At 37.2% G+C, this 23,125-nt stretch overlaps 1 protein-coding gene across 8 annotated transcripts in view; it reads left to right on the forward strand.

The window, feature by feature from the left end:
• Positions 1 to 5,043: 5,043 nt before the first annotated feature.
• The window catches only part of LOC134541407 (ATP-dependent RNA helicase p62-like), a 76,626-nt gene continuing 58,544 nt past the window's right edge, over positions 5,044 to 23,125 (forward strand). The window contains exons 1-4 of one of the 8 annotated variants that reach the window (XM_063384836.1): positions 5,044 to 5,133; positions 5,274 to 5,322; positions 18,444 to 18,557; positions 21,661 to 21,849. In XM_063384836.1, the coding sequence (XP_063240906.1) occupies positions 5,321 to 5,322; positions 18,444 to 18,557; positions 21,661 to 21,849 (305 nt within the window). In that variant the 5' untranslated portion in view covers positions 5,044 to 5,133; positions 5,274 to 5,320. Of the gene's footprint in view, positions 5,186 to 5,273; positions 5,323 to 18,443; positions 18,558 to 21,660; positions 21,850 to 23,125 lie in introns of all 8 variants that reach the window. The other 7 variants (XM_063384834.1, XM_063384840.1, XM_063384835.1 and 4 more) reach the window with 7 other exon arrangements.

The following is a 23,125-nucleotide window of genomic DNA, read 5'->3' on the forward strand; positions in this document are numbered from 1 at the left end:
AGAAGGAGGCTCTGCTAGGCTTCAAGGGAAATAGGAAGTGTCATGCATGATAGTGTTTCCCAGCTATAATTAGCACAGTTATTGACTGAATGATAAATATTTTTTGTTCAAATGCTACTTGATTGAGATATTAAAATTTATTATTTGGTAACAGTTGTTTACAAACCAAACTTGTATCCCTCCATCCATATCAAGTCTGATATAGATAAATAATATCCATGGAGAAGTGATGACTCAAGAATAACTAGAAGCATGCTGAGAAAAACACCAAAAGTCTTACAATCTTATACTCTTGGATGTACCTATATTTTAATGATTTGACGCCGTCCCCGTTGCCTGTCCTGGAAATTATGCTAATTAAATTACGTGACGGGAAATTTGGTCTCGAGGGCGGGGTTCTTTGCTTCGTGGCTGCAGGCAGGGACGCGTCTACAAAGGGCCCCCCGGGCTGTTATGGCCACCCAGGACGCCGTACTTATGAAAATAACACACGTGAAATTAATTGATTTATTAATGAAGCAAACGTTACAATCCTCCACGTCGCACAAGGCCCTGCACGTGACTGGCCGTATCATCGTCGACCTCCACTCCGCCTAAACGGCCCTCGATTGGCGGTACTGGTTAGTGTCTAACGTTATACCGGAGACTAGCACGTCGAGGGGTGCAGGTTACCCTGAGAGCTACGGAGACGATGACTCGTGAGAGCGGCAAATCTAGTGCTCAGCACGTGGTAGTCCGTACGATGCGTAGCACGGAAGATACATTAATGACTAAACGGGAAATTCCACATAACACTGAATTACAACACTAAAGTCACGACGAGCAAGTTCCAGGCTCGGGGTGGTTTCAGCCCCTCTGTTCAGGGGAATTATGTAATTCGAGGCTCGTCCTCATGGTGGCGTGGGCCACGTTAAACTGGGAACGGGCGCGGCGGAACCCGATGTGGTATCTCGTCCGCGACTGTTGCACATCCCAGGGAATGATGCGTTCTGAAGTTCAAGTTTCGTGTTAGGCGCTATGCCGCCCCGCGTGGGCAATGTCCAAGTTCTCCGTAGGGAGTTAGAATGGCATGAAGCGCAGGCACCTCGGCTGGTTACCTAAAGCATTATCAATTACGTAGCACACGTGAAAGACTCTTAGTCGAGTCGCACATTTTAATTAAGGACCGTACGAAATATCGTACGGCCGGTTAGGGCCGACCATGGAGCTGTAGAAAAGACGATTCAGTAATATTACCTATGGACGTTACATGTGGAATCTGGCGCGAAAGTTGGATGCTCCCCGTGCGCGGGGCTGCCGGCCCTGGTGAGTGCTGGAAGGCTACTGACGACTCTCCCAGGCAACCGGGTCAGGGAGGGGAGGAAAACCCGCGGGAAAACGACGGAGCGCGGGAAGATGATGCCGGCCAGTTTTGTGAACGGAAATATTTTACAATATCATTAATTAAATAACAAGAATTATTAGGCTCATTAAAAGTTTTAGTTTGTGTTTGTTAATTTAATTACATATGCACTGGATACCATATGTGCATCGCCACACCCAGCCGGGTGCTTTGTGCATCTAGCCGGCCGTGACATGTCACGCCGTTCGAGGCACTGCACTACGCTGCATGCGCGGGCGTGTTCGGCGCACTGACACTGGTTCAGGTGTTGAGGGCACATAATGGCCTGTGCTCTCAGAGGGAGCACCGACGGCGGCATCAGATTACAATTGCAGCCACTGTACCAGAACACTCTACTAAGTGCCGCGATCCATGCGACCTCTTTACAGTACAAAACCCGACCTAAAGTCTATAGGCTTGCCCTAAAATGCATCCATATTCCAACATAACTTTTCTACTAACATCCATGCTGGAGGGCCCACAGAACTGTGGAAAGACTCACGGTGCCATAGTAGGATATAGGAGCCCAACAGGGGAAAAAATGGAAGCATAAGATTCACACCCACAAATTACGAAGCGCGAACATTTCCGAAGTTCACCAAAATTTGCCACTCACTCATGCTACTCTGTCGTCATATGGGCTGTCTCGAGGTTGACGTGACTGATCGTTTGTGCCCGGTGAATTCTCAAGGGGTGTTCCTGGCCACATGACTGGAGACAGCAGTGATGGGTTGCTATTGAAAGAAAGTAACTCCAAAATGACGCTTATTTTTTACAAGAGAGGTAACACTTTACGTGATGCTACCCCAGCACTCAGCCCATATCGTGTCGGTGCTGGGACACGTCTGCGTTCTTATGACATGCAAGCATTACAGTTACGACTAAAGCAGGGGTGCGGCAGTGATAATGAGTGTCTATTTGTTGTGTTGCGTGAAGGTCCGCGGGTTATGATATGAGGATACAGTCTTATTGACACATCATGTCCGTGATGTAGAACACTGCAAACATTTGACGTTGACCCAAGTCTCTCCCCTGCTCATAAAGACCGTTATGCTGCGCCAACCCCTGATCCACCCCTGCCCCATGCAGTGTGTAAGTGTTATTGTGTTTAATTTTTAAATAAAACATTATGATGGGACAACATGAAAATACCTATATGTAATGAACTCTAGTGTTATTTATGTAATATTGACGTCGACCCAGGTGTCTCCCCGGCTCCTTCAGGCCGTTATGCCTCGCCAGCGCCATCTCTTGAGTGTGTTGTGCGACGCAAGTGTCGGTGATGTGCGACGTATGTTTGCTTTACAGGATATGACGTATTATTTTATTGTAAATATATTTTTGTTTTACGTTTTTGTACATATTTTTGCTTATATTTTATTTTAATTAATTTTGTATTGAAGGGTTTTGTATTTTGAAAGTTTTTAATTGTTCACCGGGCGCCAAGGCCGCGGCTTCCGCCTGTGACCAATCAGCGTGTTCCGCGGGCGCGCGGAGAAGGGGGGAGACGCGGGCGCTGAGGCGCGGCAGAAGAGTGGGAGGGCAGTCGTGGACCCGGCACGAGAGGCGACGGACGTCTTGGGGACGTCGCTCCGGGACGGTGAGGCAAGCGGGCGCTGTATTTGCAGAGCCACTAGACTTTTGCTGTGCGGAGACTTTTTCATAAACTTTGCAGTCGAGCTTGTCGTTGAGCAGCTACGGTCGCGAGTTTTCGTTTTACTTTTCGCACACGTGTGTTCTGTTGTCAATTCGGGCGAGTTGCGATTCTTTGTTTCATCCTGGTCATTCGCAGTCTTAGGTTCTGTGTTATTTTTCTTTTAATTTCTTTCTGGCCTGTGCAGAATACAGTCAGACAGACATCCTATCACGCGCGGGTCTTAAGGAGTATATTCTTTACCGTGGGAGTGATAGTCATCACGGGCGGGACGTCCCGTAATTTTCTTAACTGGATCAGTGCGCGGAACCGGGTTTCGACCCACCTCGAATTAGTCACAGGCGGAAACGTGGCAGCCCCATGTAAAGTGTTCGGGGTCTTGTACATAAAGGACCATCAAACTTTATTAGAATTGTTTTCATTTAATCTCTGGAGACTAAGTTCCTCGGCCACGCGGCCTGAACCCCCTCTCTACCGAACCCTGAGTAGCCGGCAGTACAGCAGCATTGTCAGGAACTAGTCGACCAGACCACGACAATATTATGTTTGTAATAATAATTAGATGTTTTTCATAAATATGTCAAATATTTACACAACATTGTCCACCAGGCGACGAAGCCGAGGCCAACACCCGGAAGCAACCGGGCGCTGCTCGTGTCGCGGGGTGGGGGAAGGACGGGCGGACGAGGGGCGACGTGCGGCAGGGGAGGCAGTGGGTGTCTGGCTACAGGACAACGCGGACGTGCGAAGAGGAACGGGTCGGAGAGCAGAGACTGGTGAGACCCAGCATGTTGAGTGGGGAGACCAGCGAACATTTTAGCACAACCAGGCATCTATTCGCCAGGCCAAAATGACGAGGGACCATTGAGACGAGTTCAGGACCTGCGAGACATACGCGAGTAGACTGTGCCGAGGGCGACGTAGAGTCAGGACTCCATGTGGTACATCGCGAATTATATCTGTAATTATTCATAATTGTAAATAAGGGTTTCAGTGTTAGGACTTTTTGTGTACAATCGGGCATGTCACCACAGCAGTGTGACGGACATAACACCTCAGTTGCCAACATAGTAACATAACTGCATACCGACTATCAACGAGAGGGAACAATAGCTAGTCTATCTTATGAACATATCACTGGACCACGGGGGCAGCCCACACTAGGCATCTGCCCACCAAAACACGTGCAGCCGAGCATCACTCTGCGGGTGCATGGGTGTTGTGCCTCAGGTAGCCCCATGTAAAAGACTGTGTGAGGAGTTAACTAAAAATTGTACCCGAATCTACAAACTTTTACTGGTAGTGTGGATAGGAGTTTTTTTTTTTCCCCCGCCACAAGGTCTGAACCCCGACCCTAGTACTGAGCGTGGACAAGCATCGCATGGGGGGTGAGATCTGCAACTACGAAAAGTATTAGGGTTTCATGTATGTGATTTAGTATTAGCTTCAGAGACTTTTTTCAACATGGAAACATCCACGGCGTCACTCGGGAAGAGACCTTCACTAGCAACGTAATCAGTGCTGCCACTGGAAGGGGCTGCATTCGTGCAGAGACATCTATCCAATAACAGAAATGGTGAGGAGTATGATAGTACTCTGTACCTCGTGCCAGGGCTATAATTTATCCGTGAATTTTTCATTTCATTTAATACGGTGTCCTGGGAAGCTCTAACAACCCAGGGAGTCCTACAGTCGACACTCCTCTGCCTACAGTCACGTGGCTGAACCGAACCCTGACACCCACTTATTTTCCTTATGGACTTGCAATTTACTACAGGGAGGCAGACAGAGTGGTGTCAATACAATTTTTGAAAGTGTGACACAGCCGTAAGTTCGTGTGCTTTTTTGTAAATATATCTGAGATAGTTATTCTATGAACTGATTTTTATAGTGACTTATATTTTTATTTTCTCTAGAGTCAGAAATCTCAAATATATATTGTTATAGTTTCTTTGTTTTAATATATAAATATTTTTTTTATATATTATACCGAAGGCAAAGGTTGATGACATCACCGGATATTGTAGTGAGGTATTGACGGAAAATAACCTTCCTTTCTTTCTTTGTGAGTGACCCTGCCGAATCGTGGCTGCCATTGGTGAATAAATAGGAATTTTCTAGAAAAATATAGATTTTTCCGCTATATTTTAGTAATAATTCATTTTTTTTGTGTTTCTGTGTTTTAAAGTGTACTTGACTGTTCTCCTAAATTAACGTATACTGTTCTATTTCCTATAGGTGCCACGTGAAGCCGAGTTCGCCTGACGTAACCCATAATTACCACAATGTAAGTTACAATGGATTTTATATTAGATGTATCTTTTGGCGAGTGAGTGTGCTAGTTAAGTTACTTACAGTGATCCAAATTTTTGGCCTAATCATAGCAATCTTTGTGAGCGTTGATGGGAAGTTGAATAAAGTAACAACGGCTCCGGCATTTGGAGTTTACCTTGCCACGTCCTTCAGAAGCGTGTAACTTTAAATGGTTAAGGGCTTACAGTCAGTTTCTTGTATTTCAATATGACAGCATTCTAGACTGGGTAATATTGTGATGCCGGGCTATATATTTTTGTTACGTACTTGTACTAATAAATTATTAAGCTATTTGTGTACGTACACGAGTAATAAACCAAACAAATTCGAGTGTAAAGTTATAGTGCTGTGTGATAAGTTTTGTATCTTTAATCATATGGTGGCCTGTGTTGAAGACCCTGTCACAATTAATTTAATACATATTAACAAAATGATAGTCCAAGAGTATGGAAGTACACTAGGCGCAATATAACTCCGAGCTTGAGCTACGTCGCACATGTGGAGTAGGGACTGCAACACGTGTGGGGGGTCGGGTGGATGAGGAGGGGGTATAAGCAGATACGGCGACCTTGCAAAGCAGGTAGAGAAAAGCAGAAAACTGACAACTTAACCACGGACGTTCATACTACCTCAGTTCTTTAAAGCCACTGACTGTTCCATCCGAAGAGTCTGATGTGTAAACGTATCTGCTGTCACTGTTTGCATCACCTAACTGAACAATCACTTTATCAATTTCAATGTCAAAACGCACATCCTTATCCCAGAATTCATTCTCGAGTGTCTTGACGTGATTGCAAATCGGTATTCAATCTTATGGACCCATTCGGTTAAATATCTCCTCGCAAAGTTGTTTCACATTTGCCAAATTGCAAGTAACATTTCTTGAAGCGACTTCTCCTTTAACTTTAGCCCAGATGCTTTCTATCGGACTCAAATCCGGATGATAAGGGGGCAGACGAAGTAATGTGTGGCCACTATTTACCAATAGTCTGTCTGCCGAGTACTGCACTTGCGAAGGTTTGTGCTTCTTTATGAGATTATACAAGTTTGGTTTGAGCATGTCGCTAGTAAACGAAATATTCTCCTTAACCACTGCTGCATTTCCGATTTTGTCGAGCTGGAGGTAGGCGTTTTATTTATTTTTAAATTGTGATAGGGAGCATTATCTATCACAACAACGCTGTTTGGTGGAAGATTTGGTATTAATGATCGGTGAGCCATTTTTCATAATTATCTTTATTCATGTTTTTGTGATAATCCCCTGTTGCCTGATGCGACTTCCACATTGCAAGAGCATTTGGGATAAAACCTTTTTCGCCACCTGCGTGAATCATTATTAATCTTTGACCCTTCGCAACAGGCATTAGTAAACCATTTAAGGACATATCACTCCACATTTTATTTTTTGCATGAGACGACAATATGTACGACTCATCCATGTATATAATTGTGCGTTCATCGTTTCTATATTGACGCATACTCTTGAGATATTCTATAGGTTTTTGCAGAATATCTGATTTTTCTATTAAAAGTAAGCGCTGCGATTTGGTTTTCTGCCACCTGAAACCTAGCTTCTTCAAAGTCGTCCTTAAGGTTGTATTGCTATCTTGGTAATTTATGTCATTTTTTAGTTTACGTCGTACAGTTTCGACAGTGCACACATTTTTCAAGTAAGTAAAAATTGTACACCGTACGTCGTACCACAGCTTCATCAAAGGTGTCAAGTTCGTGTTTACATGTTTTCTTTCGCTTCTTGTTGGGCGTCTCGAAAGATGTTCCTTCACCAGCTTCATTCCTCTTAGCCTCCCTTTTAATTGTTTGTACAGTCGTGAGAGACACACCCGTCGCCTTAGCTGTTCTCAGCTGTGCTTTCTCTAGTGAAATGGAGGGTTCCTGCAATTGCGCTTCATTTTTCATAAACTGCAGAACGTTATAGACGATTTCCCGTGTCTGCGAGTGCTGTTTTAAACTCTTAACTTGACAACACTGGAGGCATTTTATGTATAAAGTTGTAATTTACTGAAGTACTGCACTACATAATATGTAACACTGGCTCTGAACAAAAGTGACACACTACATGCACACAAACCTCAGATCCAAACTGTAAACGAAAACGTTTAGTAAGTACCACGGATGTGTTAACGAACGTATTCGTCGGATATCACCGAAGGACTAAGTTTTCTTTCACTCTGTGCAGTAGCGTGTAGCCCCGGTTATCAAGTTACGCATTATCGCTCGCCGCGCCACGTCTGCCTTCCCCAATGTCGTGACTCACATACACACTTCGATTTTCTAACCGTCACCCAGGCTCGGAGTTATGTTGCATCTACTGTAAACACAGATTTCACTCCCAATTTAAATATAAATCCTTATTTTTTTCTCTGACGCGATCAATAATAATTTTTTCATTACCTACCTCACAGTATAAAACCAGACAGATATCAGGATCTAGGCTGTCACTGAATTCTGTGGGCTCAGGTCTGGGGCCCTTTATTACATTTATACATTTTAATACTATATCGTCTAAATTGCATTTCCATGTGGTGATATTCATATAAAAAAATATTTAAAGATTTTCATGAGAATTTTTTAGAGAAGGAAGGTGATGATGACTTACAAGAAAGTAAGGTTAGCCTATTTGTTTCACAATACTTTAGAGTCATTCCATAAATCAACCAATGAAAAATTAATTTAGAAACTTCATGTTTCAGATTTATATGATTTTTTGTATTTTGATAAGAAGAACTTAATACATTATAAATCCATTTTTTATATATATATATATATATATCTTGAGTAGTTTTTTCGTATTAAATTTTTGAAAAAATGCCAAACTAGCCAATTTTAGCAATGTTTTGGATCACACAAATACCTGTATATTTCCAACGAATGGCGCTAGAAGGCTGTTGGACAGCTCATTTTAAATGTAATTGAATGGGCTTCAATTTTATATGTAACTTGACCAATGTCAGAAGAAAAAAAAATATTTTTAATTGTTTTCAAATTTTTAATATTGAATTTCTAAAAAAAACACCATTTTCGATTATTTTTTAAAAAAAAGTATGTTATTCCTACATAGGTATATCGGTTAGATTTGTACCAAATTCAAGGTGGAGAATCGATGGGATCATGAGTAAATAAAAATGAGACGTTTAGTAGGTGCTTAAGGGGGCATGGTAGATAAATAAATGTGTTAAGCGTCAGTTGGACGTTATAGGTTTTTGGAAGACAACATTGAAAAACTGCAAAACAACAATCCTACATAATTTTATTTGTTAACTTTATTAGCAGATGTCCCAAAATGACAATTCTCGAGCGTTGTTTCTTCCACAGCAATTAAATGTTCGAAGTTACCGAGGCAGAATTTTCGGCTTCAAGTAACCTTCAGTTTTTAATTAATGCATTTAGCTCTTGTTTAGATACCATGCCGCCTTAAGAAATAGTTGCAGCAAGGAAGAGTACCATAATTATTTTACTTCAAATTTTGACTTAGTAAAGTAATCAAATTGTATTGTTATAGACTAAAAAAATTTTTACAAAATATAAAACACGGATAATGAATCTTACCTTACATTCATCCAGTGTTCTTTGATTAAACATTTGATCAATATGATATTACAAAGCACTTGATCTTGCTGAACAGATGTAGCCTAAATTCAAAGCACATTATCTTGCTTAAAGGATGTAGCCTAAGTTATAACTGACAAAACATATAATTGCTTATGAAAAATTCTGTTTAGTATATATTTAATTATTTACAGTTTTCACTTAAGTTGTGGCATACTTCGTTCAAGCAGGCGTGATGTCTCTACAATCTCTTCTTTAGTGAGTGTAAAAGTTCTCCCAGTTGCTGTACAAGGTTCAACCTTTTTAAGAAGATCTTCAGTTCTAATGTCTAGTATATCGGCTCTTGGTGCTGGATAATAAAAGGAAGCAGCAGGTCCTTTGGGATGTAAAAAACTGACTTTAACTTCATTATTCTCATTATTTTTTGCCAATATACATGCAAGCCACCAAAAGTTATCATATTTCACAGTAACAAACCCAGATTCTACATCTTCCAACATTGGCGACATGCCTTCTGGTGATACAGGAGCTTCTATTTTTTTCTCTGTACTTAAAGAATACAGCTTTGATTCCATTTGTGATTCAGATATAGGTATTATAGCATGGATTTTGTGTGTTCCTTTGACAGTCATTGTGCCCTCAAAACGTTTTGACAATCTTTTTTGGTTCTCATTATGGTCATCAATGGTGCAGTACTTAAATTTTATTCCTGAAATGTTACTTCTTGCAAAATCATACAGCTGCAGTGGTGTCATGAATTTTTCATTATATGGTCTCTGTAAACTAGCTTTAGTTGCAAGTCTTTTCACAGTGCCTCCAAGACCATCGCAAGCACTTTTCCCAAATGATGACATAATTTAGGTGTTTTACTGCACCACTATCTTTGTAGTAAACTACAAAGGAATGAAGTGTTGCTTGGCTGTTAGTCCAATGGTAAGACTGCAATTCATCCTGTAGTACAAAAGAATAATTTTCAGCGAAGTCACACGTAACAAGGACTTCTCTTTCTTTCAAGTTTGATTTGGTTTCATTATAAAACTGCTTCTGCACAAGAGAAATGAATGAGTGGGTTTTCAATTTTAACAAGGCTCCAATGAACTCTTCTATAAATTCATCTTTATCTTTGATGAGTGTCTAATGTGGCTCTGTCTACAGACAACCATTGTTTGTATGTTATATGATCAACCATTTCATCTTCAAACTTAAGGATCAGAAAATTTTTCAGTTTTTCTGTCCCAGGGCATTCTTTACAAATACTGAAATAACAATTAGGTGATGGAGGATTACACATGATTTTGTAGAAGCAGTTCTGGTAATTTTGCAATGTTTCTTCATCTCCATCTAATACAAAGTTGTTCATTTTTGGATGCAGTCATCATCAACTTGACATTTTGATGAATAAGGCACACACAAACTGTATGGGTTCCACTCTTCCCTGCTAATGCAGTTTTGTGGCCTCAACTCGCAAAATTTTGAAAAGCCAATACAATTTGTTGGGTATTCCCCTTTAAACACATTATACATTTCATTAAGATTGATCAAAATCAGCCGCTTTTGCAGGTGAGTTTTTTGTTCTTCGTCCTTCCGAAGTGCAACAACATCTTTCTTTCCAGGCATTATCCTGCTGATATCATCCCTATTATAAAAGTTGGTGACAAGCTGAACTGTTTCTGGATTTAATGTTTTCCCTGGTTTAGGGTTGGGGCTTGAGAGACAACCTTTTTCTTTCACTAGTTTCTTCACGGCTCCAGACACATAATCGCTAACTCCAAACTTATTTACAATTCTTTTTCGAGTCCAGCTTTGAGGCAATACTGATAGAATCATCATTTTTTCACTTCTACTAGTGAGTTGAGAAAACTTTAGTTTTAACTGACTAATAATCTCAGATTCATCCTTTTGGTTTTGTGATTTTTCAGTATAACATTCTGTTTGAGGCCCAATTAATATCTTCTCAAATGTTGCTTTAACTTGTTCAAGTTTTTGTTTAGTGTAAGAATGACTTTTAAGTTTCTGTTTCTTGATCGGGGATTCTCCTACCAGCTCCAATGATTTATTTAAAAACTCTAATGATGAATCAGTATTTATATAATTACTGTCTTGTTTACTACTACTATCTGACATTACAACGTCCTCATCATTACTGCTTTCATGGTTTGAGTCTAAACATTTTTTAAACTGCTTGTTCAGTTTTATTCTACGCCCATCACAAATTTTTATTCCTTCCTCGACATCTTCAAATCCTAAGGAACACATCCAATTAGTTACATTTCTTAGCTCACCTGACTGATTATATCCTTTTTGTTTGAAAGGATTACAACACTTCACTGAAAACACTACCCAATTTATCTTTTCATCTTGATTAGTCATGGCGAAGTAAAACACAACACAGACTGCAACCACTAAACCTAACCTAACATAACCTAAACAGTACTTTTAGTGAAATGGACAAACTCAGCCACTCTTAGAGGAGTTTTGGAATAAAGAATAACTTTTATATAACTCTGCAAGGCCAGGAATTAATTGGCTCAGTATTTTCAAACTGCAAAATTGCATACCTACCTACTCTAAAGTAAGGTGTCAAAAACAAATATAGGCTACACAATTCATGACTAAACAAAAGAGCCTCATTAAATATCCAGTTATATAAAAAAACACATAGGTAGATAAAGAACATTGTTGTGCAGCAGCATGGAAATCAGTGCAGCCACGAATTTAAACACAAATTTCCATTGCTAGTCATTTAAAAAATGTTATTGGCCTTACCTGAGTATTTAGCAGACTTAGCACAGTCTACATTTCTTCTAAATTTTATTTAATCATGATCCCATCCCACCTTGAAATTTGGCACAAATCTAACCAATATGTAGGAATAACATACTTTTTTTTTAAAAAATTGAAAATGGTGTTTTTTGTTTTAGAAATTCAATATTAAAAATTTTGAAAACAAAAATATTTTTTTCTGAAGTTGGTCATGTTACATATCAAATTGAAGCCCATTCAATGAACTTTAAAATTAGCTGTCAAACAGTCTTCTAGCCCCATTGGTTGGACACCTACAAGTATTTGAGTGATCAAAAACATTGCTAAAATTGGCTATTTTTGCAAGTTTCAAAAATTTATGTAAAAAAACTACTCGAAAAAAAATTAAAAAAAAATAGATTTATAATGTATTTAGTTGATATTACTAATATACAAAAAAAAAACATGAAAATCTAAGGTGTAGAGGTAAAGGCCTCTGGTTGATTTCATATGGAATGACCCTTAACCATCCTTGGCTTGTAAAATTGTGATATTAATTTACATAAATGCCCATCTATTGCAATATACACAAACTGGCTTTATTGAATGTTGTAGCTGCAAATATCGTCAAAATCTGTATGTGTATATATTAAATGGTTTTTTCAACATTAACATTTTGAGGAAGTAATTTACAGTTTGTTCACAAGTCACATTAAAAATTACTTATTTAGCTCTGAATGTGAATGACATTCTGATGATTTTACACATGAATCGTGCAATAAGTGTCTGCTGACAGTCCCCTGGTTATAGCGATAAGTATTTAATATTAAGCACTAGTTGATAGCATGCAAGCAATTTAATAAGGGCAGTGTAAAATTTATTCTAGTAGTTCCACAACATTCTTACAGCGCAGTGCCGTATCTCTCACCATTGGGTGTGAGCCAGCCACCAGATCATAGGACCTGCTAGAGTTGTTTATCTGAAGTTGCTCTTTTATTGCGAGCTTCATTTTTTGTTCGTGCTTTGCCACCTACATGTCCCTATTTTTTATTGAACCAGTAACTTTCTGCAGGCAAGACTGGATTATGAAGTATTTATATTTTTAAAAATTTATTAGTTTGGTGATTATGTGGTTGGTTGAAATGTTTGTTGTATGCTTAAATTCATACTGAAGAGAAGTTTTGAAAAATATATAGTGCTAGTCCTTAATATGAGAAGTAAGCAAAATGCAGGATATTGTAAATTTTTGATTACTATGTAGTAACTTTCCAGTTATGTTACGGTCTATCTAAATGGTATATTTATAATTGAGTAAATTAATTCACACATTCGCATAGACAAGCGTTTCAAATTAATAAATTAAAAATTTTATTTTTTTAACTTATGACCCTATTAAGTTTAAAAATGTACAACCAATGAGAATACAAAGAAAAATATGTAACCTATTTATTATTCCTGAAAAAATGTGATAAATAGGAATTACTGTTGTTATTACACCATGTAAAATGGTAACCAAGCAAGATTCAATTTTTATTGTGCAACAGTGAAAACAACTTTGCTAAACCAGATTGTGGGTTTCGGAGAATGTTCTCATTATTGCTTTATGTAAGTGTTGAACCTCATGGTTTCGTTTATTAGAAACTAAGCTACTTGTAAAATAAATCAATTCCAGTTCATCTGTTACTTTGTTTTTTGAATGATCTGTCAAACGATATATACGGATGTTTAATACTTGTTATAATTAAGTATTGAATTCCGTTAAAAAATTTGTTGAAAAATATTTACACGGTGTAAAATACTTGAATGTATAACCATTAAAATAATGTTGCAAATAATTATATTCTCCGAATTCATCCGAAGGTTTTTACATTTTGATTCAAAATTACAAATCAAAAAGTGCCAGTTAAAAAAGAACCATGTTTGTAAACTAGTATTTACCTTAATACAATATCCAATATAAAAAATCTTAACTTTAATTGCTGAAAGTGATGGTATCAGGTATCCAATTTTATCCCTTGATTCTAATGTCATGAACCTGTATATTTTGATCCTGTGGTACATGATATGTGCTGATTGATTTTGTTTTCTGCATATTTTAACGCTAATAAAATGATTTTTCATAATCACTCATTAGTTGCTTCCAAATTTATAAGACTGCATAACCGTATTTTTGCGTGACTGCAATAGCATTTATGTAGTCCATTTATGATAATATATTTGCGCCATTTCTAAGCTTGAACTACTAATTTCAGGCTGCCTAGGTTTTCTTTTGCTACATGTGATCACTCCCACGTGTCTGGAAGATTGGCGTGATTTCTTTTTTCGATACAAGGTGGTTCAGGTTTACCCTAGCTGCAGTCTTCTTGAAGGCTAATGCATTATTTGAGTAATAACTTGGCTATTACTGGAGGACAAAATGTATTGGATTTATTTAAGAAGTTTGACTCCAAACATTTGTATATTTTTGGTACTTTACAATTGAGCCACTTTTGGCATGGCCCAAGGTTGTCTAAACTAATACAAAGGTTCTAAATATGCTTTTTATTTTCTCCCCACACCATATCAACACTAGATGGACAGTAAGATACAGCTATAAAACGGTGGGTAAAGTAGTCCTAAGTATACTTCCTGAAAAGGTTATAGGAGTATCACTGTATAATAATGGTGTGTTGATTGTGTTAGCCTTGACTGCTGTCATAATGCTTGAGTCACGGTAAACGTTGAACACTGCTATGCTAGACACGTGAATATTGTATTTAAAGGGCCAGGAATTTTTTTATTCAAATTTTTTTTATTCCAAGTCAATATTGTTCATAATTCACTAAACTGAGAATGGAAAACCAATTAGGTTGAGAAACGGTCTTAGTCCAGCCATAATGTACAGACATTAAGCATCTTTTTCTTTTTGAAAACGGTCTCAGCTACGCTAACAGCACACAACAGTAACTATATTAACGTTATTGGTGATGTTTATAATAATATTAGCCCATTCCTTGACCTGAAAATACAATTAACATTTACCTGGACTCTAGCATGTCGGTAGCCAAATTACCGCACAGGCGAATGTAAAATGGTTAATTACACGTGAACTTCTTGAAAATATATGAATGTGCCTCGATAGAATCATAAATATTAAAACAAACTTTTTTTTTTTGTGATGCACCTCTCTCAGCAATGGTTAAAATTTGGGGTTTATTGGTCGTGTGTTCTTTTTAAATTTTTAATACGTATAGTGGCTGAAGGAAACTTGGAATGAGAGAAAACCCACTGTCATGTTGGAATTAAAATAGTGTGAAGCAGAGAAAGCAATTTAACAGCAAAAATCACTACTGTGAATGTACGGTTTTTACCCGTAGGACAACCAAAAGTTGTATGTAAAAATTTATTCCTGTTACATATATGCACCAAATATAAAACCAGCCATTATGTTTGAGGAAAGTTTGTTTGGTTTAAATTTAAGATTAAATTGTAAAAATTACTTGTCTGTAAACATGTTTCAGAGATTTCATCGCAAATGAATTCAGTTTACAAAACTTTAATACTCCAATCCCTCAATAAACAACTGTGTTTCTATAAAAATGTTCGAAAATAAATTTCTCACTGGCGTTTCTGCCACCCCAGTGATGCAGTGTAAATAGAAATTATTTCTAATTGGGAAGTATGGCGTCTGTAATATTGTAATTCTAACATCATTCAGCAATGTAAATGGTTTTTCCCATTTGCTCTATCCATTATAACATTATTGGTGTTGACATACCAAGTTCCCATTGTGTGTGTATAAAACTCACGATTATGCAGGTTGTATGTATATAGAAACTCTTAATATCTTTTTTTCACTAGTAATGTTTATTGATTTTTTTGTGAAAGGTTACCAAAAAAAAATTATTTTTTTTAATTGTATCTCAGTTCTATTAAGCTGTGACCTTCGTCATTTACTTTCAGCATTTATTAGAACAATCTTAAGTGAGAAATAAGTTATCAGTTATGCATAAATTTTAACTTAAAAATTGAAAATGGCAAACTACGTGAATTATCATAACACCATTTAACTCTATCATTGAATAGAAATACTTAAAAATAAAATTTTCAGAATTTTATTTTCATTTAGCACATTTTAGTGCCTAGTCCAATACATTAGCACTAGCACTCTTTTATCGATTACAAATATATGTTTCATTTCTTACAATTGAACACATATAATTTCTTTGTCCCACGTCGCCAGGTTAACGACTTAACACCATTTAGTTCATGGTACTAATGTTGGATCGATTTAAACAGGGTGTCTACATTCTGAGTCAAAGTTTGAATTAGCAAGGGATTTTACTTAAAGTATTGGAAAAGTCACGTGAATTGCCCGGTGAATGTCATGCTCTAGTCTGTATTTACCTGTAGCGTGAAAGCAAATTGTGCTGGGGTGTTGGTATAACTTGCCACAGACCTGATCATTGTTATTGTGGCTGGCCATGTGAAGTCAGTCGAGCATGTGAGAGGGGTTAATGGCCATCAGCCTTGATTTTAGAGAAAAGCGGGAAATATGCATGAATTGCTGTTGTCGGGAAGAAACCTGGAATTATGATTGAATTACTTTTTGTCGCCGGGAATTTCATTATCACTCTGGCAGACAATGTCAGCTAGTTTTACAGGTTATGTCAAACCTAAACTTTTGGTGAATTAGAATTTTATTTGAAATTAAGAAAAGACCAGTAGTAGTTTTTACTGTTTGCTGATTGGTGACAGTTCTGCTTTTGTCAACACTTTGATTAATTTTAATAAACACTGCCATATTGAAAATTGGCTGTGTTATCTTACAGGTTTTAGGTGTATATGTAGAGTGAATATGATTTTAAATACATGCAAAGTGCATCCAACTTGTCAAGACGTTGCTTACGAGACGTTAATTTTACCAAATATTTTTTTTCTATTGATTGAATTTCTTATACAGCTTCCAACCAAATTTATGGTATAAATGATTCCATAAATGCCCAGCATATTTTTTCCTGTTTTAGTTTGTACAGACAAGCTACATACAACATTGGAAAATAGTTATAGTTTTTGAAAATTTTAATTTTGCCAAAATGCTGTTCAGAAGAGTTATTCTTATTTCTCTGCATGTCAATAGTGTTAAGTTATGGTTTTGTGTGGGGAAAATGTAAGAGAATTTATTTCCTATCACAAATTGTTTTTTCATACTTCACTGTCTCTTATCAGTACCGATAAAAAAATTTTTTTTTTACCATTTACATTTCAAGCTTTGTTTTGCCAGCTAAAACTATTTATTTAATTGAAAGCCATGGTACAATTGGGTGGTCCTCAGATGTAACCCTAGCTGATTCTGAAATTGTATGTACGAGACGTCACTCTGTACGTGTCGAGACGTCACTCTGTACGTGTCGAGATGGCCAACTGGTCATCAGCAAGCGGGCAGGGTGTGTGGATTCCATTCTCCATTGTTTCGTTATGTCATGAATGACATATGGCAAATCAAAGGTTTATCCAATGTACAAAGATGCAGTAAACACTGTTCGGGTTCATTGAAAATATGCATTACACTGAAATAAAACATATTAACAAGCAAAGTATGTTGTTAAAACATGCTCACTCACAAACTTTGGCTGGCTGAAAATGTGTTTGAAAGCATAAATTAGAGGGTTATTCACTTTTTTATTCTTTAATCATGTTGTATTTAATTTTGTTTAAATGTGTAGGTCTAATTAATTATAAAATGTGCCACAATTAGTTAAGGAAATGGCAATTTTATGAAAGCTTCTATTCACAAATAGAAATATGCAAGTGTTTGATGAGCACATGTAAATGTACATAGCCAATGTTTGCTTTATTCGAAAACTCAGATCTGGATTTAGAGCAGTAGCGTAACAAATTTTTGAATAGTTTTCTTGAGTGGTTCTTGCCTACCATTGATATCTTTTTGAAAAATAGCTTATGTTTCAGTAATTAGCAAATAAAGGCACTTAAGAAATTTTATCTGCCACATGACTCCATATTAATCATTTTTGGTTAGGTACGTAGTTTAGGAACTATCAGGGGGGTTCCCCCCCCCCCCCCCCTCTTTCAAAGGTTCAGGCAGCTTGGAAACAATTATAAAATTGTTTATGCGGTCTTTTGATGGAATATAAGTGTAGGGCTTGTGTCGTTCGTACATAACTTTATATCAGCATTTTAAATTGGAAAACTTAATTTTGTTCCTTGAAAACCTGGAAATTTGCATGAAATTCAAAATCAAAGTTTGGTGGCCACCCTGATGTAGAAATATTGCATAGCTTACAACTTATCAGATTTTGGCGAGCACAAAAAATATTCCGCAGTATTTTGCTATGTCTGTTTTATTCTTTATAGTGTGTCAATAGCATTGTTGTGCTAAATTGAACTAGTACATTTTACCGTTCGTTAGTGCTGCCTAATAAGTGTTTAGAGTTTTCTACCTCTAACTGTCCAGTTACAAAATCTCACAGTGTTATTTATTACGGGAACAGAAAAACTTGATAACCTCTTCTGGAATATTCTTTGTGTCCAACAGTGTTTCGTATGAAAAATCCTGCTCAATTAGCGGTTGTCTGGGGGTTTTGCCCGTCCATTAGCATATCACCTGTTGTCTTATAACGAATTGGGTCAAGCCCTATCCGTTCCATTTATCACGTTGGTTGTCTGGATTTTGTCTGCAATGATACAGTTAATGTTGCATGGGAGTTGGTGTAGTGGCAGTATGCTGTTTTCTGAATGTGACTTGCGTACGTGCTGGTCTCTGACGTGACCGTGTTGTGTTAACAGGATCTATCCTGTCACGCGGCGGGCCCTGTCCGGAGTTAGGCTGGTCACTGGTTGCATTAATTGTAATGTTGTGCGGGCTGCGAGCGCGGCTGTTTCTCGGCGACACTATTGCATGTACGTCAACACTTCACATACCTTACCGATTACCATTTGTGCTGCATCCCTAACCGATGCAGCCTTCAGTTCCGGTGGCTTTCCTAATAATATTTGTGCCAACGTAATATGATGTATCAAATTATTTTTTTGGGCTATCATTTGTTTGCCGTAAAAAAAAAAACATTCTGTTTCAGTAACATTTTCACCCGCTCCAGTAAATAACTTGTCAAAAATAAGTATAGTGTAGGCAGCACTGGCTGACTAAGCCACCGACAGTCTGTTACTTTTCTGCTAAAACTTTTGCACAAAAGGCTGCATCGGTGATTTTTAGCATCTTTGCAACTGTCTGTGAGGTCAAGGAAAACGGCTGACATCAGTCAAGTTGCCGTTTTCGAGGACCCTGTTTGAAGGGTCTTCAGGGAGTTAATTCTGAAGCAGTAACTTGATCATTGTTGTTCTTCCGTACAAACAAATAACCATGCACTAGTGTGCACCAACTTCTGGGAAATATAAATAACAGCTTGAGACTGCCCTTTTATATCGTGGGAAAATTATCTCTGAAAAGGATTTTGCGTTCTAACTTTAAAAATATAATATTGCATCCATTTTGTGTAACATTTGCATGTGTTAAATGTAATACATGCATCATTAGTGATAATCATAGTGTAGTTAATTTATATTTAAATATTTATTGATTCTGCATATCTTGGCGTTTATTGTAACCTGAGCATGTCTGACTCATAAAATTAAAAATTTGGTTTGAAAATTCACATTTTCTTGGCATACAAACTGGAAAACCTATGCTGTTAAAAAAATTTGTTACATGTCTAATATTGGTTGTGGAATTTCCTGTTTGGCCACTATATCCTAATTTATGATATTGCTTTTTCTCCAATAATAAATTCTGAATTTTTCTGTTATTTTGCTAATTTTCTGAGATTGTCAACCTCTTTTGTGAAATATTTAATTAAGGTAGAACCTTGATTAATTGGGCGAAGGTCAGCATGGATAAGCAAAAATCACGAATAATAGAATTCAAACATATTTAGGTTATACGATGCAGCAAAAGTTTGTGAGCAATTATACAAAAATGTGTAAGTAATACTAACACTGATAATTAATTTATATATATAGATTAAATTATTTGTAAGGACTTAAAGAGACAGTTTAAAAAAAATATTAATTATTTACAATTTGATATGCATACGTACGTGCAATTTAACGAATAACTTTCTTTGAATCAACAAACTGTACTAGTATTTCTTACTGGCAATTCTGGTTTGGTTTTTTTTTTTTTTCTAGTTTTATTTTTAGTTTTACTTCTTTCTTGTCCCTTCCCAATTGAATTACTCTTAATTTTTAATTTTTTTTATTCCCTTTCTTTCTTGTGTTCCTGTATGCTAGTTTAGTAGCTTAGTCTAATTGTTTAACTTTTCCATTTTCTCATTTGAAGTTATTATCTCAGTCTCTGTGAACACTGCATGAGTGAAATTCATCATTCATAGTATTTGTTTTCCATTTTAATTTATTTTAAACCATATGTTATATTTAGTATTGAAAAATTAAGTTCAATAGTAGATTTCAGCTTGGTAGATCATTCTATAGAATAGCATGTATATATAGTTTTTTTTTTTTTTTTTTTATGTTGTGTCTTGTCAGTTGGGGTCATATAACTTGGAAAAGTCACGGAATTTCGGTATTCCGAGATTGAAGCAACCCTTCTTATAAATGGAGATTATAATAACTTAATAAAGATTGGGTGGGAGACGTAGTAGTAAGGTATATGTATTAAAATAGGGTTGTAGCACACACCGGGCCGAGGCGTGTCTGACTGGTCCACAGGGGACTCTGAACGCCCATCCCTCTATTTCCATGGCACAGCTACTACATGTACTGGTAGATGTGAATGTGTGAGGGTACATCAACTTGTGGAGGTGTCTTCGGTGGTCTGACCACTTGTTGTCAGATCCCAACCTCTAATTTCCACACAGTTGCTTGGCTTCGGGGCTGTGGCAGCGTCGAAGCTGTGATCCAGAAGCCTAGCAACTCCGGGCAATGCTTGTGATCTTTATTATAGTTGTTTACTGTCTTGATGTATGGTGTATGAGATAGGCTACGATCATGGTATCTAGTGGCTTGTGATAAATAAGTTGCAAACTAATTTGTTCCGGGAGTCATGTGGCAGGCCTTTGCAGGTGCGCCAATTCGCAAACTGCTGTGATCACTACATAAGTTGGCACACTACATTGTAGCTGCCGTTTTCCTTTTGTGCAAATGTCAGACAACATAAACCTTGTCGAAAGATGGCTAATATGCCTCGAGCTCTTTTGTTATGTTTCACAACACAACCCAACTACTTGGCAACAAAAATAAATATTTAGTGTGAGCTTATTTGCTTCCATTTAAAATTACTTCCTCTGGTTCTATTCGTACATCTGTTTTGGTGTAATTTTTGGATTTTGCAATTGGGGCTGCCGCAGTGAAATATGCTTTCTTTCCTCGATCATCCACTCGGAATTACCTTGTGCTGACGTCTGCATGCCACGAACATCACGAACATGTTCCGTAACAAACATTAGTAATGTGTCGTGAAGTCTCCCCAGCAGCCTTTTGGTAGCCTGAATTTGGTTTCTGATGCCCCACTTAAAGTTTGTAGTATCATGTTAAATATAATAATGGTTTTATCTTTGAAATATTTGTGCAATGGGAGTGCATGACTTGATGTAAGTTTTTGGATATACTCCATTGCTTAGACCTTTTTCTGTTGAAGAAAAACTATAAAATAAATAAATAAAAATACCCAAAAAGGACAAAAAACACAAAATTAAGCAAAAAAATGCTATTTTTAAAAAAATTTTTATATAGTTTTTCTTCAACAGAAAAAGGTCTTAGCAATGGTGTATGTCCAAAAACTTACATCAAGTTAAATAATAATGGTTACCGTCATCTTCAATCTTTTGGAAATTATCTCTGTGAGTGTTTAACCTAAATATAGACATTTTCCTTTTAAAAGTATGTTTATGGTATTACATTTGCTGGTGTGTAGTTCTGCTTAGTAGTTACTTGTGTGGTATGCGAAAGCAGAGAGATATCTCTAGTGTGTGTTGGTGGTGTGTGGCAGGTCGTCCCGTGGTGGCAGTCGCTTCGGCAGCAGGTGGGGCGGGGGCGGTGGAGGGGGTGGTGGAGGGGGAGGGGGCGGCAGGAGAGGAGACGACTTCGGACAGGACCTGGCGGCCCAGACGTGGAACATCAGCTCGCTGCGTCCCTTCCTCAAGGACTTCTACGTGCCCCACAGGAACGTGCTCAAGAGGTGAGTTGCAGCACCTGGATGTTTCCATGAGTGGTCCGTTGAAATGTTACTTTTTTTTTTTTTTTTTTTTTTTGGGCTTAGCGTGCATTTGTCAGCGCACACAATTTTATTTTTTATTATCTTTGAAAGATTTGTGCAATGGAAGTGCATGACTTGATGTAAGCTTTTGGACATACACCATTGCTAAGCACATGTATGTCAGTAGAAGAAAACTACAAAAAACCAAAAGACAAAACACACAAAATTAAGCAAAAATTGCTGTTGTCAACAGGATATATACACCGCATAATATTCCATAACAGGAATATGGTCAACAAACAAAGAAAAATGGACTAAGGGAACAAAAAAAAACACAAATGATGAATTGAACCCCAAAAAAAATTCAGCACAACAGTTGAAACAAGACAAAAACACAAGATGTGAAGGGGGTAGTGTAAAGTTAAATCCAAGTTTGTTGGGTTGCAACCCTTGTCCCACGGCCGCCGTCTTGGAAAAAGAGGTTCAAATGATTTTTACGGTTTATCTACCAAACTATGGGTCTCGCAAAAAAAAATTAGTTAACATTTTTTGTTGAAAATAAAATTATCTACAACTTGTCCAGTACCTTTTAGTCGTAGAACCATAAATAAAAAAGTTATAAGCGAAAATCCAAAAACATTTGAGGAAAAAAAATCTATTTGTCGATATAACTTTTTTTCTAATCATTTTACAAAAACATATCAGACCATTTTTATAGATGGTGTTTTAAGGAGCAATTTTTATTAAAAACATTTTTAAATTTATTTATTAGTTAAATATGAATATAAATAATAATGATTTGCCAAAATCTAAAATCAAACCAATTACTAGAAATCTTAAGTATTTACAAGCCAACATTTAGCATTAAAATTATATTTGTATTTAGATATCTGTGGTAAGAGATGTTTGTTATCCAGATAATTTTACACAAAACTGGAAGATTTTCAGACTTGATTTACTCTCACATTAACTCACAAATTAATTTAAACCTTTTGATACAAACGGAACCAAATAAAACATAAGTTTTTCTTTCTTTATCTTGTGATGACTCGCTTAAAAGAGTTGGGTAAGACCCACGCTACAGTGTACCAACTGTTATAAACAAAAAAGATTGTTTAAACATTATCTACCAATCTGAAAGAAAAAAAAATATATTGTGTAACACCTATCTAAAATTATGTAAATAAATAATGGAAATGAAGTGGCGGGGTGGTTCCAGAAATATTTCCGCCTCATACATTTTTAACTGGAATTAATA

Source organism: Bacillus rossius, chromosome 18 (genome assembly GCF_032445375.1).
Source record: "Bacillus rossius redtenbacheri isolate Brsri chromosome 18, Brsri_v3, whole genome shotgun sequence".
Lineage (NCBI taxonomy): Eukaryota > Metazoa > Arthropoda > Insecta > Phasmatodea > Bacillidae > Bacillus > Bacillus rossius.